We start from the raw sequence: 17,425 nt of genomic DNA on the forward strand, positions 1-17,425 counted from the left end.
AAAAACAAACAAGTTTTTAATTTTTTAATTTTTTGTTTCTTATTGAAAAATAAAGCAAATGGTTCTTCATCCATACATTTTTTGTAATCAAGAAGCTCTTAAACTTCTACAATAGAAAAATCTAAGTGAGGTTATTGTTTATTCTTAAGAAAATCAATATTTTCAAGAGGATTTCAATAAAGGATGACTGAAGACATTAACTTAGACAATGTAAACATTAATTTAATGTCACAAATGGCAGCAAGGCAATCTTCATCATTTGGATCACGTTCAGAAATTTTAAATCCAGCACTAATTTATCCTTTTGCTCGATCAAAACAAAAAAATGGTCGATCTGATCAGCTTGAAAAAATTTCTTTACTAACTCTTCATCAGGTATCAAGATTTTTTTTCTATTTTCTATTTTATGTATTATTAGTTAATTTTGGAAAGAAAAGTGCATACTCGTTTTTTATAGTTGGTTATATATATATATATATATATATATATATATATATATATATATATATATATATATATATATATATATATACATATATATATATATATATATATATATATATATATATATATATATATATATATATATACATATATATATATATATATATATATATATATATATATATATATATATATATATATATATATATATATATATATATATATATATATATATATATATATATATATATATATATGTATATATATATAATCTTCCATGTTTAATAAATAAACAGATTTTAAATTTTCAATATTCAATAATCTTGTAGTGTTCCCAAGTTATGACTATGTGACATTACAACCCCCTTATTTTGTGCTAGGTGGGAACTTTTTTGGGTATTTTTGTTCCCAAGCTTAGGACAAATGTTTAAAATGTTAAGAAAAATGTCTGAAAAGTTTAGTTCCGTGTTCTGCTGCCTAGATTCTCTTTCTAACTAAGGCTAGAAGAAGTGTTCTCCCTGTTATTAATACTATGTCTATACAAACTGTCATGTTTATAATGGTATCTGTTTTTGTCTATTATATAGTTAGAGGCATCTTAGTTTCTGTGTTATTTATCTGTTAGTTATCTTAGTTTCTGTGCTCACCTGTAATATACTATACATGTATGGTTGATGTACCAGTTAATCGGCATCTGCATCGGCTAAATGGCCACTTTTTGCACAATTGGAATTGGCATCAGCCTTTTTTTATTAATTTACCTGCCTTGGATGATGAATGCTTGATCTTCTTGATTCTACTCATAGATTTTTGTTTGTACTTTTATTATAGTGGCTATGCAACTCTTCCTGTTATCTGCTAATGAGGATACAGCTCTAAGACTCAGTTTTATTGTTCTGAGGCCCCCTGGTAGTAAGGTTTCTTGTACTCTGTATAATAAGTTTAAAATATTAGAGTGTTGCTGCACATGTAAAATGTCCCTGTTAATGCTTTTGGTGTGCATTGCCAATGCCACATAAGGAACCCTAAGTTACAACTTTGAGTTAATTAGTAAGATTGAGACAACTGCATAGCTCATTGGTTGGTATAACATGCTTTATCTATGAATAAGTCAAGTTTTTTAAAAGATAAATCATTATGAAAGTACCCCAAAGTTTTTAACATAAAAAACCATCACCTAATTGTTTCAAATATCTTTTACAAATATTTGTGGTCTTTGAAGTAATTTTTCACCAGTTGAATCTTACCTTTTGCAAAATTCACCAGATTTGCTTTCTCTTTTTGAGACTAGTTTGAATTCAGCTGTTTCTTCTTTAAATCTCAATATTGATGGCTGTTATCCTTTGATTCGCTAAGACTCCAATAGTCACAGCTTGATCTAAGCATATGCTTGAACATTAATTCACCTAATTATCCTAAAATCAGGTTTGAATCCTCTGACTATTCTTTTATCTTTCACACCTTTTCACTACCTTTTTTTTTTTTTTGTTATTGTTTTTTTAAGTCTACAACCTTATGTAATTTCTGATCAAATTGACCAAGCCCTTGCTCTTTATCTCTCTGCCAATAGTTGGCTAAAATTGTTGACTAGTGCTCATTACATTGACTCTAATACCACTGATTCTGCTGACACTGAAGCTCATAACTACTTTGTTTTTCAACCTGTTACTCAAATAGTTGACTTTCTGACATTTTCTAATCACTTACCTTCACTCTTTAATTTTTCTCAATTTAACCCATATGTATATGAATGGTGTAGCATTAGGTTTATGAAGATTGCTAATGTCTCAAGTTGTTTGCTATGAATATTAGTAGTCTGGTATGAATATTGTTGTTTTAACTTTTTTTTTGCTTTAATTTAACTCAAAGAACTGTTCAAGTCAATCATCCATAAATATGTTTATATGGAGGGTAAAAGAACTATTCAAGTCAATCATCAATCCATAAATATGTTTATATGGAGGGTAAAAGTTAAATGTCTTTAGTGTTGATTTTTTTAATGAAAAAAAAACATGTTATTTTGATCTTGAATTCTATTTTGAAATAGTTGAATGTTTTCCATTTTGTTCACATAACACCAACATATTTTTTAAGAATTACAGAACTCTGTCAGGTTTAGTGAAAGTAAAATCATTTAATTTTTTTTTAAATCATGAATGTTGATGTGCTTACATTATACTGGTCATAAATGAAGTTCCAATCCACAAAGTTTCTTTCCATTTCATTAAATATTAAAAAAAAAAGAATTCATACACATTTTCATTGCAAAAATTTTTGCAATTTTATTTAAATTATTTTAAAATTTTTAGTTAAAAGTAATTACAACCAAATTTCTTGTTGTATAAATAAAACATTTTATTAATAAATAATGTTAAAATTAATCATCTGTCAAAATATACAATGATCATAGTAATCCTAAATATATATGAAATGTTTATTGTTTTATAATAACTAAAAAATTTATCTATTTTTGGCTAATAATCATAACGTAAGATATTTTGTTGATTATTGGAATTTTAAAATTAAAAACATTTGTTTTATTTTCATCAATTATTATTAATTATTTGTTATATTATTTTATATTGTTTTATTGATTGTTTTGATCTAATCAAATTAAATAAAAATTCATTGATTGTTTATTATATTTAAATATAAATAAATAAATAAATAAATACAATATAAAAAAAAAAGATTTTTTGTTTTATCAAAAATAATGCCTGTACTTATTTTTTTAAAGTTGAATATGAATTTAAATGTTTTTTATGGTTACTACTGCTACCATTACTACTACCACTCACTACCACTAAGACTTTGACTACCAGTACAACTACTACTATAACAATCTCTACACCATAACTACAACTACCACTATAATTATGGCTACTACTTATTGTTATTATTATTACTAATATTTATTTATTTGTATAAGTTAGTGGTTATTTGACTTTAAGTATTGTTTGCCTAAGAAAATGATTGTATACTTTAATTTTACATACTTTAAAGTTGTTAATGTACAAAAATTTTACCTTCTTTTTAACAAATTGCATGAAAATTTAATTCAAAATGTAAAAGTATTGAAAATTATAATGTTAAAATTATAAACAAGACTGAGGTTATATCATGTTTTCTTTTCAATTGAGTCCTGTATTACTTGTTCTTTTGTGAAAACTGATTTTAGTTATTTATTTTAATTAATTTATAAATTATTTTTTTAATTTTCAATACTAATCAGTAAAATTTATTATTATACACAAATCAGACATTCAAATATATGCTTAAATAAAAATAGTTCAAGCTGCCATTTTCATGCAAACAAATAATAAAGTTTAACTAATTTATTGTAACTTTTTTTATTATTCTATGCAGGCTGCTCGTGATGGTCAGTTTAATATGGTTAAAGAATACTTAACGTCCTATGGTAAAGATAAAAAAAAAATTAATGCCAAAGATGCCGAAGAAGCATCAGCGTTACATTACGCAGTTCGCTATGGCCATTTCTCTATTGTAAAGCTACTTGTTGAAAATGGTGCCAGTAAGAATTTAGTTACTTTTTAATGTTTTGATTTTTTTTGGAACTTCAACAATTTTTAGCCCTCAATATAAAAGTTTTTAATTTTAAAATGAAGTACTTAACTAATGTGTCAAAGTATGAGTGTATTAAGTTCCCAAGTTAAACATCTGTGTAAAAAAGTTTTTTCCCTTATTAAAACCAAAAAAAAAAGTCCATAATGCATAAAATAACATATTAAACTCCAAACCTCAAAAAATAAGGGTTTTTTAAAATAAAGCTTAAGTTTCATGATTTTTTTTTTTTTTTTTAAATAATTGCAAGAAATAATGTTTTCTTTAATACCTCATAAATGTTTGGATATAAAAGAAGCATTTCAAATACTAACGAAAGTAATTTTAGAAAAAAAGTAAATATTTCCATAGAAATATTGTCCATAGAAATATAAAGATCTTTTTCCTGGTTTTAACAGCTAATAACTTTTGAACAAGTTGATTGTATACTTCAATTTTTCAAAGATAATATAAATGCTGCTGATATTTTTAGAAAAAAAAAATTTAAAATCTAACTTTTGATTTTTTTTCTGATGGTAAAGTAAAGTCCTAAGAATGTATAAGTAATAAAACTGGTGGAAAGCATCTGTTACCTAAGAATTGCTAAGTAATAAAGCTGGTGAAAATCTGTAATAAGCCCATTTTTTATACCCCATTATTTGATAAAACAAATAAAATGAAATTTTGCAATTTATAAATTAAAGTGATAAAAAAAAATTACAATGATTTTAAATATGAAATGTATTGGACTTGATATTTTAAGATACATCAAAAGATTTTAAAATTTCAATTTAAACAACAAAAAGTTTCAAACTTCAGTCATTCTAATGACAAAGTTAATAAGCTTAAAACATAATGAACATCAATTTAACATCAAGATCTTGATTATCTTTTTATATTCTAATGATGTTTTTTTAAAAATTATTAAGATTAATCGAGAAGTTCAAGGTTTGTTGAGTGTTTAAGTTTGTGGAGTGTTCGAGGTTACCAAGTGTTCTATCACTAATCTACTACTAATGCGTGATTTGTAGTGTTTTAAATTTCTAATTACATAGGTACTTGTACTTTGTATTATGCATATCTATTTCTCTCTGTATATTTATGTTTAAATACACATGCATGCATTTTTTTAATTTATATTGCTATTGTGTCTGTTTTATTTATATTTCTGTTTTAGTTTTTATTATAACTACATTATAAATATTGAAGTGTATTTTTTGTTACACTTTTTTTTCTATGTAATGTTCGTATATTGCATTTAAAGGATATTTTTGTGTAGTATCTGGTTTTTTATATTTTCTCTACATCTATAAGTATATACAGTCCATTATGATCCAGCACCAATTTTTTTTCTTCTTAGTTCACAAACAGTTTTATTCCAAAGATTTCAAAATAACAAAAACAAGTATTTAAATCTGTTACCACAATTTTATTTTCAGGATCTCCATTTGTGTTGATCTAACCTTTTGTGGTGCCTCACAAAATGGATGCGAGTATTTAATAAATGCTCATTGTTTCCAAGATTTTAAACCTTAGTTAAACCTTAATGTCTTTTAGCAACGACTAGTGTACTGATCTTATCTATTTTTCAAGAATACCAATATTTCCTTAGAATTCTAAGAATTCCTATGTTTTATTACAAACTTTAAAAAAATTAAAACTCTTAAATTCTTTTTACCATAGCTTTTTAAAGATTTTGTTTTTATTTAAAAGATTTTTCTATTTCTTCTGACTTATATATTACTTTATTAGAGTTTAATTTTTTTTATCCTTTTTTCATCAAATTAGTTTTATTTATTGTTTTAAGATTATTAATCAAAATGTAGAAAAGGAAAAGAAAAAAAATCAAAACAATCATTTTTTTTCAATGAAAAATTTGTTTGAAGTTTAATGTTACCATTTAAAAAAATAAATAACCAAGTAGTGTTTAAAAACTTTTTTACAGTTTATTTGTTATGTTTTAACAAAGCCTTGTGCATCTAGTGATGATGCTTCCTTGGAAAAAAAATGACTTGATTATTTTCTTTTTCATCACCTTTATCTAGCTTTATTCTCGGCAAAGGGTATTAAAAAAAGGTTGAAGCAGTGAGTTGGAAGGTTGAAGCAGTGAGTCAGTGAGAGATTAAAGTAATAATTTTTGATTAAAATTAAAATCTACTAATCCAACTACCTAGAGTCAAAGAGTGAGGTTGAATTGGTGAGTGAATACTGACCTAGTTTTCTTGTGTTTAGATGTTAACATCAAGGGTGAATGTGGAGCAACTCCTTTGCACTATGCTGCGAGGTATATTGTTGAAAGAAGAAAAAGCTTACAGTACAATAATGAGCCAAGTTCTTTAACTAGTTTGACAAACAATTTTGCAAAGCCTTCGCGTTCTTTTATGAGCTTTGGCAAAGCAGATATTAAAAAATCTCTCACAAAGAGTATAAAGACTTACAAGAAAAAAAACCAACTTTTAAGTAGGAGAAAAACAATACATTGTTCTCTGGAGGGAATCAACAAATTTTTCAGAAAAAAACCACAACTAAATGAACTTAGTAATGACAGCTGTGACAATGAAAATAAAACTCGCTCTAATTTTGATATGATAGATAGTATAAATCCTGAAAAAAGTTTTCAATATGGTTACGAAGATAATGATATTGAATCTGAAAGCAAAAGACCAGTTGTCATTATCGGTAAGCTTAGTACTGAAGAGCTGGTTGATATGAAAAGTGTAGATGCATTAATTTTGCCTGCTTTAAAAAATGTTAGTACATCTGATCCAATGATAGAATCACTTTTAATAAATGAAAAGTTTAGTGAATATCACAGAAAATCATGTGGAACTATTAATGAATTTACTGAATTCTTGAAAGATAAATTTATAAAAAAAAAAACTGCTGGTTTAGAGAGGAAACGATGCAACAAAACTGTGGAAGATTCTATATTGAAATATCTCTTAGAACAAAAAGCATTTGTTAATGCTAAAGATATTTATGGGTTAACCCCTTTACATTATGCTGCTATTAGAAGTAACATAATTGCCACTAAATTGCTATTAAATGAGCGTAATATTGAAATTGATGTAAGTGTTGAAATTTATCTGTTATAATATTTATAGATTCACATATATTTATTTTATTAAAATTAGGTTTATTATAAACTATTGTTATAATAAATTGTTCAGATTTTTTTATTTTATAAATTTTGTTTAAGTTAAAAAAATTTTTTGAATCTATTAAAAGGCCATTGATCGTAGAAAAATGACATCATTGCATTGTGCTGCAAGTGCAGGATCTTTTTCTGTATGTCGTTTGCTCCTGGATGGTGGTGCAGATATTTTCTGCCAAGGTGAAGATGACATGACTCCTTTGCATTTAGCATCAATGGAAGGTCACTTAGGTAAAATAACTTTAATTAATAAAATGTATTTATTTTTTAAAAATAAATAATAATACTTGTATTATTGATCAATTGTGAAACATTTGTGTTCCACATAACATACATCTTCTATTTATACTTTGAGTTCATATATATATGAATGTGTGCGTGTTGGTGTGTGTGAAAAATACTGATTTAAAAAGCATGTTTTCACATGATTTTTTTATATCAGTATTTTTCTAAAAAATACTGATATTAAAAAAGCATGTGAAAAGAGTAAGTTTATATTATTAATTATTTGCTTTGGTATAGATACCAATATATGTATACCAAGATATGTATTTAATCGATATTATTATTCTTTTACAACTATTTGTATTTTATTTGTATTGTAGCCAAACACAAAATTATTAAATGTGTAAAATATGTTATAAATATTTTCTTATTAAGTTTGAAGTGGATAAATTAGTAAAAAGTGGATATATTAGTAATAAATTAGCCTAGCAGTTAAAAACAATAAGAGTTTTAGTTATGACCTTGGCATTGCTGGTTATGACTGGTAAAAAGGTTTCATGGTGAGACATTCCAAACACTTGTCACTTTGTAAACCGGAAGCTACATCAGTTGCTCGTGCCATGGGGTTTAACTGAGTGGATGTGGATTCTTTTTTTTTCTTTACTCGAAAAGGTTATAGATACAACCAAGCTACATGTTGAAAATATCTGGAATTTTGACGAAAACAGTATTTCTACAGTTCCAAAGTGTCTCTCTAAATTGGTTTCAAGCAAAAGAAAGAGACAAGTTGGTTCACTTACTTTAACTGATAGAGGTCAGCTTGTCACAGCTGCTATTTGCTCTTCAGCAAGTGGTAGGTACATGCTACCCATGATGATCTTTCCTCATAAACAAATGAAGCCAGAAATTATGAATGGAGCACCACCAGGTACCTGAGCTGAATGTCACTCAAGCGGAGTACCTGAGCTGAATGTCACTTAATGGAGCACCACCAGGTACATGAGCTGAATGTCACTCAATACAAAAAGAATTGTTTATTGTTTGGTTAATAAAATCTATTTAAAATTCAGGGCCCAAAATAAACTCTCCAGTTCTACTTATTTTAGCTGTACATAAATCTCACACTAAAAGTATTGAATTGATTAACATTGCAAGAGAGAATAGTGTAATTCTTCTGTGTTTGCCTCCTTATTGCACACATCACATGCAGCCCTTAAATTTGCCTTTCATGAAGCCTCTTAGCTCTTGCTATGACCACAATATCAGGAAATGGTTGAAAACAAATCCTGCGCGCATGGTTACTTAATTTCAAATAGCTACACTTTTTGGCTCAGCCTACCTGGAAGCTGCCACAATGACAAGTACCATAAACGGTTTTTTAAAAAAGCATATAGGCCAGTTAATAGAAATATTTTTTCTAAAGCAAGCTTTCTGGCAGCAGAAACTACTAATATTATTTCATTGAAACAACCCCTGTTGCTGAAACATGTGACATGGCTGATACTAGCCATCTCTGTGCTTCTGTCACCCATCCATCTGTAAGTATTAGTCACCCAATGGTACATACAACCCAATAATCTGCTTTTAACAGCATATGTTATTGTTACATTTTATACCCCATTTTGCCTCAAGCATGGGGCAAAATGGTTATTTTTCAAATATTTTTAAATTTTAAATAATTTTTTTATTTAATGCTATTGACTTTTTCTTTTGTCAGATAGTAGTTTGTTTTGTATTTTTGTCAATTTAAAAAAAATGTTTTCATTTTAATTACTTTTGCCAGTTTTTTAATGACTTTTCCTTAAGTACCCTATTATACCTCAGTTTCCCCTAATTATAAAATCAAGATATATTACAGTTAATATATATACTTTTATATATAAACATAAAAAGTTTTTTTTATGCTTATATATAAAAATATATATATTATACAACAAAATTTAACATAACTTTGTCTCAACCATCCCACTTTGTCTCAACCCTCCAACTTTGTCTCTACCACTCTCACTCCCCTCCCTTCAAAAAAAAAACAACTAACTTTAACTCAAATAGCAGACATGCCCATAATGGGAAAAGTAATTAATAAAACACTTACAAATTTAACAAGCTTGAAGGTAAAATGAGTGACAAATACAGTAATAAAAACCAAATAAGTACCAATTTAGTAATAAAAAAGCGAAACTGACTTAACATAAAATCATTTTATATGATTTTATGTTTAGTCAGTTTTTAGTGATTTTATGAATATTTTATTATATTGTTAATTTTTTAGGATTGATCGCTTGAATAAAGTCTTTTTGATTTTAACAAAAGAATTACTTCCTGAGTTTGTAAAAATCATCTCTTTTATTCCAACCACAGGCTGACTTAACTGCATCAGTTCTTTGATGTCACATCAAGGTTTGATTGTTTCTAGAACTTTAAAAGACCACAAATAGCTTTTATTCTGAGTTCTATTCTGAGAATATTTCTATTCTGAGAACTAAGAAGTAAGACAATTATATTCTCAGGATCAGGGGTGTGCTGGCTCCAAAAAGCCTATGCAAGATTTTTCTAAAAAAAACCAATTTTGCAGGATTTCACCATATATGCTCGATCTTAAGGTCTATGAATAAATGTCACATTTTAATAGCATGTATTTACATACCATTATTAAACAGTATGTAACCAGATATGATGTAAATTAATTAGCATTACATTGCGTTATAAAAAGAACAGCATTGACATTATTGCTTAGAAATGTAACAATGATAATTTTCAAATGAATGTTGAATGAATAGTATAACATAGAAAAACTAATAGATAATTTTTATCCGGCTGTAGTTAATTATTAAAACAGCATTGAAAAATATTTTTATAATGTTAAGTAACTAAATAATATATAGCCATAATACTTTATTGAAATTATAATTAATATATAACAAGTTTTATTATAAATAGAAATTTGCCTCAAACCGCCTAAAAATTTATAAAACTACAACCCTCGGAATTAGGGTCGGCATTTGGCAATGTCAACCTAACTGCTGACCTAAAAGTATTTGAGGTCTGCAAAAAGTTGCCGACCTCGTTTCTATGTTTTATGGGAACCCCTTTGTGTCAAATTGTTTTTGCCTACCTAATGCTGACTTTTAACAGTTTTATGTCAGCTATAAATTGCCAACCTCATTTATTCAAATTCCAATGGTTGAAACTAGAATTTCTTTAAGTGTATAACTTTTGTTTTTAAAAACATGCGCATTATTTTAAAATCAAACAACAAAATTTATATGAGAGATATTAAAGAGTATTTGCATTCAAACCAGGGATGCGGAGTCCTAAAAGCACTCCGGCTTTATATCTCTACTTTTTCCAAGTCTGTAGTGTCCAGAAGCTCTAAACATGTTTGTTGACTTATGATCTGCGACAAGAAAAAAATTCACGAGATTTAAAGACTTGAAACTTATTGTTTTCAAGCCCGGAGTCCTGGAGTCCCGGAGTCCTTGCCGCCATTATACTTAAGGACTCCGGACTCAAAAATGATTGTTCCTCTAACCTAAAAGTCTTAACTTTTTTCCTATTAGTAGTCCATAAACTTATTTATATTTTTAGAGCTCCTGGATACCAAAAACTAGGATAAAGTAATCTTTTTGTGACTTTCAAATCTGGAGTCTTTTTTGGGACTCCGCATCCCTGATTCAAACAAAACATTTAAAAGCATAAATCAAATTTTTGTTTTCTTTTATTTCATTCATCATTTAAAATAACTTTGATGCTTCGAAAACAGTTTTTTTAAATAACTTTTTACATTGTGATAATTTGGAATTTTGATTAAAAAAACAAAAGTAGTCTGACTGCAATTTCTTTGTTTAGGAGAAATATAACTTTATTCAAATTATAAAATTAAACAATTTTAAAATTAATTGAAAATGAAGATAAATTTTATTTTTCTTCTTTTAAAAATAGATCTAGTTTAAAAATAAAGTCTTTTACAAACGTCATTTAAAATATTTTTATTGCATGTAAAAAGTTTTGATGTCAGAATTAGTAATTGAGGTAAAGCATTTTTTCAACTCCGTGGTTACATACCAATTGTATAATATGTGGTCAGCTACACAAGCAATAATTTAATTTAAAACTAAATAGTATTAAGGATGGAATATTTTAATTAAAAAAACTATTTTTTTTATGAGCAATAGTTAGGATATAATTTTCACGGTACAAACCAACAATCTATATCTTACACAATTCATAAGAGAAAATTTCTTTTAATTAGATCCTGGACTTCTTTCTGACCACCACAATCAATTCAACCTTTGTTGTGATTTCTTTAATTTATTATAAATGTTAATAGTGATTTATGTGATTTAATAATAAATTCTTTTTGCAAATATCTACTATGTTTAGAGAGTAATGTTAGATAATAGTTACATTTTATTATGCAAAATATTAATATGCTAGCACTCAAAGTAGAACACTTTAGATGACCTAAAAAACCTTAAAGAATTTAAATATTTATTTGTTACCTATTTTCAGAATATAGTAAAAAATATTTTTTCCAAAAGGTTCTTCTAAGATCAATAGCTTAAGACCCATGTGGGATTCCTGCATAGTCTCAGGAGCCGGCATGCCACTACTCAGGATGAGCCCAGCAGGATTCACTTCTTAGACAAGGTTTAGAGGCTTCTTTAATCCTATTATTTTTTCTGTTAAAGCTTAAATAGCTTGATAAAATAGCAATAGATAACCACAACCATGTCTAATGTAATGCTTTACTTTAATCTCAAAAAAGATTGGAAATTAGACCTGTGTCACCCAAGTTGCAAACATCTTTAAGGTCATGCATAATCAGATTCAAGATCAAGATATGATGGAATGAATATGATGGAATGGAAGATCATTAATACGAAGCCAACAAAAAAATCTAAAAAGTTTTTGATTGAGAAGTGTTTCTATAAAAAAAAAGCATTTTACCCAGACATTTCATTTCTCATGTGTATAATGTGTATAGCTCTGGTGTATAATGAGTAAGATAGAAACTTCTGTCTAGCTAGAAGCTAGACAGAAGTTTCTAGCTCAGTCTATAGCTTAATAGTTATAGACTAGAGCTAGAAACTTCTAGACTCTTCTGTCACAGTTATATGATTTTTTAAGATTCTGTCACAGTTATATGACTTTTTTACTGAAGTTGCTTGTGATCTTATCTTGGATAATAATTAAATCTTAATCTTTTTTACCATCAACAAAAGTTCCTGTGATTTCACTACTCTGGAATAATTCATAGCATGCTCTTTGGTACAAAAAACTTTTATTTATCTTCAATTTTTTTTATCTTTAATAGATTTTCCCGCCTTCATAATTTCTTTTACTAGACCATTAATGATAGCAGCAGTCAATGACACAAGAAATTAGGCAATGGCAATATTAATAAAATCAAAGTAGTTTCACTTAACATAATAATCTTGTTTTTCTATTGTTGAGTTTTCTTCGCTATCACTCACCATATCAACATTAGAAATATTAATCATTTTTTTACAACATATTTTTAGCATCAAATCTTACAGTGAACAGATAAAATGTTACCAATGACTTTTTTGAAGCTTCTTCTTATTGCTTGAGTCTTTCTTAATCAATTAACATACATAATTTTTTAAACCTAAGTTTGGCAATCTCTTTAATATCCAGACAAAATTGTTGCATAGATGAAACACTGCCTTGTTTTTTTTGCTGGGTTTTTATTCAAATAAGCTCTTTTTGTGAAATTCCTAAATTTGGATTGCATTTGCAAAGGCCATGAGTATAGTGGTCCATATTAAACTTTTTTTTTGAAATTTTAACTGGATTTTTTACCACTGATGACATTTGATCCAAAAAACGCTAAATACCAAAAATCTTGAATTTAGGATGATTTTTAAATCCCCCACAAAATATTGAAAGTTTGAGTAACAAATTGCACAAGTGTTGTGCTTACTAACTGCTATTGTTTCTTAGTGGGGTTCGCACAATTTAATTGTTAATCATTAAAAAATTCTACAAAATTTTATTAATTTACAGCTACTTTTACTTACCCCAACAGAGATTTGTTTAAAGACACCACAGATGTTTCATAAAATAAGTCAATTTAGTTACTCTCATTCCAATACTTCATATAGTTACTAAATGTATAGTTACTAAAAGTGTTTGTATAATTAGCTTCAGTCATGTATTAAATGACAGCAATGGCTTCCATACCAAAAAAGATCGGTAGATCTAGTAAAAGTCTGGAAAATAATGTATCTATTAGATTTATTACATATTTCAGCTATTGCTATAAACAAAAATATTTCAGCTAAAAATCATTTCTTGTTTAAATCATTAAAAATAAAAGACAAGAAAGAAAAGTCAAGCAAAAAACTACACCTTTTGCATTGAAGCTGGAGAGCTGTTTTATATATCACACACAGACACTTACATGTTGCTAAAACACTCTGGTAACTACAAGTGGCTTACTGACTGGGAATTCCTAAAAACCCAATGAAAGTTTCCTCAAGTAGGCTCAATAGCTGGAGTAGATAAAATCCATACTGAAAAAGAGCAAAAATGTTAAACTACAGCGTCACAAAGACAAAAAAAAAGGAATTGTTTCATATTAAGAAACAGCAACTTAAAAACCTTGAATTTTACTCAACTATTTTTGATGATATTGAAGTCAACGAGGGCGCCAAATTTTTTTCATATATTGCAGAAAAAGTTGAAAAGAAGAGAAAAAAAAACCCGTCTGTGCAAATCTGCAATGAAGCTAAAATTTTTAAAAAGAGAGCTGTTAAAAGAAATGTCTGCAGTTGCTGATAGATCTAGTATTAGTGAAAGACAACAGCTACTTATTTTGGTAAAGATTTACCAGTAGGGGGAGCAGCTTTAAATGATATTACACTTTCCAAAACATAAGTTAATAGAGCATGATTAGCTCATAGAATTGAAGAAGCTAAATTAATTAAAGAAACTTGGATTCCACCTAAATTTTTGGAAATTTATTGGGGTGGAAAACTTTCAAGCTGGAAAAAAGGAAGAGTGACTTGCTGTGTATGCAGTGTTACCTCTTAAATTGCTAGGCACTCCTAAAATTGCCAACAATACTATTCAAAAAACAATGTTGTTCAGTGATGAACCTATTTAATAAATCACAATTAAAAGCATCTATTGTCACACTTGATTATGATACAGCAGCTGCAAATAGTGGAGCGTATAATGGAGATGCAATTTTAATTAAGAAGCAAATTGGTCGTTCTCTACTCCCACTTGAATGTAGGCATCATATTCTAGAGCTCTTTATGAAAGCAACATCCAACGCTGTTTGTGGTTCGAACAAATCACCAAGAGTTCAGCTGTAGAAAAGGTTCAAGGAAGAATTTCATAACCTTAATAAGAATATAAAAGTACTTCGTGTGTGGGACTGGCCTTATGATCAAAATAGTTTTTACTTTAATAAGCACTTGAAGTAAAGAAATGGTAATGGAATACTTGGTGAGAAAAATTTTTCTTTGTGAGGACTATCAAAAACTGGTGGAGTTTATTCTATTTTTTTTTTGGTGGATATATTAAAAGAGGGTTCTGCATTCGGTATGCCCGTTCTGATCATCATGCAAGATGGATTTTGAGCAGCCGTGGCGCAGTGATTAGAGTTCTGGCTCAGAACCCAATAGGTCCGAGGTTCGAGGCCGGCTCTAGCCCAATAAGCGACATTGGTAAGGAAGGAGGTGTGAACTTCTAGTTAAATGCTCTCCCGCGGTGCTCCATGATAAGACCGTAAGGACTTCTGGGAGCACTTAAATAACCTAAAAAAAAAAAAAAATGGATGTCAAAGAAACTTATAAACTTACCAAGACCTGAAGTATTCACTTTTAACAACTCAACCTCTCAAACTCAACAAACCGAAGCTTCTAATTATTATTTGGCGTGATCTTTTTTATCGTCTTTCACTGATGAAAAGTCATGGTTGTTTTTTCATCTGTTAAAATTAAACAGACCCCAAGAATAGCTAAATATTCTATCAGAGCATTGAAACAAATTCAAGAACTTCATTATTGCAAAAAAAATTTGTATGCAATCTGTCTTGTGTCAACAATATTGCAGAGTGAGGTATCAAGTTTACAGGAGACACCAAAGATAAATTTTTTGATCCAGTAGAGAGAAAACAACTAGCTCAAGTTGTGGAATCAAAAAAGCATATTTTTATTATTATAACGTTTTGTATAACTATCATTAATTATTGACAAAAGTCACACGTTGCATAATTACTCAAAGAAATTAATTGAGATATATTTTCAACAAACAAAAAAGTAACATTTTAGTAGCATGATTAATTGTATATTTATTAACATTTTAATAAATCTTTTTGTGGGATTAGTCGCAAGTTGATCAAATTTTGTATAATTGTTTTTTGATGATTAATAATTAAATTGTGTGAATCCCACTAAGAAATAATAAAGGGATAATTATTGAGAGATAAAGAGAGATAACAATTAAGGGATAAAATTATGTATATATTTATATGTGTGTGTATATATATATGTACAACCCTCGGAATTAGAAAAAGTCAGGTCGGCAATAATTTGCTGACCTCAATCTTTTAGAGGTCGGCATCAGGTTGGAAAAAATTATTTGATTCAAAGGTCTTACCCTAAAACATAGAAACGAGGTCAGCAGTTTTTTGCCGACCTCAAACACTTTCAGGTCGGCATTGCCGAATGCCGACCCTAATTCCGAAGGTTTTATGTATATACATATTTATATGTTTATATATGCATATATATATATATATATATATATATATATATATATATATATATATATATATATATATATATATATATATTTATAAATATACATTAGGGTTATGACTTTTAAACTTTTTGTAAAATAAATATATTTGCATCATAAATTGATGAACTTTTGCTTAAAAGTAATGAAAATGAGTTTTATTCTAGTTAGTTTTCAAAGGTCACCTACAACATGAAATTTATAAAATGGTCACCTACAACATGAAATTTATAAAATGGTATATAAGTAGTATTTTCAGGCATTATGACTTTCTGAAGCCTTAAATTTTCTTGAACTTTATGAAGCTTTCTAGAATTATCTTGACGGTTCTGGATGTTTTTAGAAATCTCTTAAATTTTTTAGAACTTTATGGAGTCTTCTAGAAGTTTATGGAAATTAGCAAGATTTAGACTATTGTGATTGAGTATGTATAAAAAAAATTGTTATATAGTTTTAAAAATTAGTAAGTCCATGTGCCAGTGTGGCCGAGTGGTTAGCGCACAGAGCTCCGGAACAAAAAAGGGCAAAAAAGAGTTTTTTTTATTCTTTATTTTTTTAGTTTTGAAGGATTTTTTAAAATACAATATACTTTTGAAGTTTTACAGAGATTATATACAAACATATGTATCGATATTATACACTTTAACAAACGAAAAGATTTTTAAAAAGGCTAAAAATTCTATAAACATCAAAAAACGGGGGGAAATTTTTTGCGTATGTGTCATGATTGAGATACTTATATTATTTTAGTTTTATATTTCAAGTTTTTTTACAACTAAGTTGAGTTCGTGCTAGGAAAATGAGTATACAACATGTTTATATATAGAATATAAAATCTATAGAACTATAAAGTTGCTTTGTTATAGCATTTTAAATAACAAAAATTAAAAAAAAAAGCATGCTGATGATAAATTTGCCAATTGGCAACCTCTACTTTTTTTTAAAACAATAAGGAGGTTAAAAAAGTATGTTTTTAATAGGAACATAATTGAAAACTCTAATAATATATATAAATTAAGCATTTGAATAAAATTATTATATTTAAAAATAATTAAAAGTTAAAACTATTTAATATTGATATAATAAAGAAGTTTAGAATTTTTCAGATATTTTACCACGTTCCTGTTAAGCGTTTTAAAACAAGTGCGCAACAACAACAAAATTTAGATAACCATCAAAATAGTATACTCCATTATTTTTTGGCTTAACTTTTAGATTAGGGATTATTTTTTTTCACTAATAAGCACAATAAAAAAGATCAGAATT

The 17,425-nt window shown here is 27.7% G+C and overlaps 1 protein-coding gene across 1 annotated transcript in view; it reads left to right on the forward strand.

The window, feature by feature from the left end:
• The window catches only part of LOC100203910 (transient receptor potential cation channel subfamily A member 1 homolog), a 102,630-nt gene that overhangs the window by 15,887 nt on the left and 69,318 nt on the right, over window positions 1-17,425 (forward strand). Inside the window, exons 2-5 of the mRNA XM_065793161.1 lie at window positions 56-375; window positions 3,811-3,976; window positions 6,238-7,073; window positions 7,234-7,390. Coding sequence (XP_065649233.1) covers window positions 184-375; window positions 3,811-3,976; window positions 6,238-7,073; window positions 7,234-7,390 — 1,351 coding nt within the window. The 5' untranslated portion in view covers window positions 56-183. The remainder of the gene's footprint in view (window positions 1-55; window positions 376-3,810; window positions 3,977-6,237; window positions 7,074-7,233; window positions 7,391-17,425) is intronic.

This window comes from Hydra vulgaris, chromosome 03, assembly GCF_038396675.1.
Source record: "Hydra vulgaris chromosome 03, alternate assembly HydraT2T_AEP".
Lineage (NCBI taxonomy): Eukaryota > Metazoa > Cnidaria > Hydrozoa > Anthoathecata > Hydridae > Hydra > Hydra vulgaris.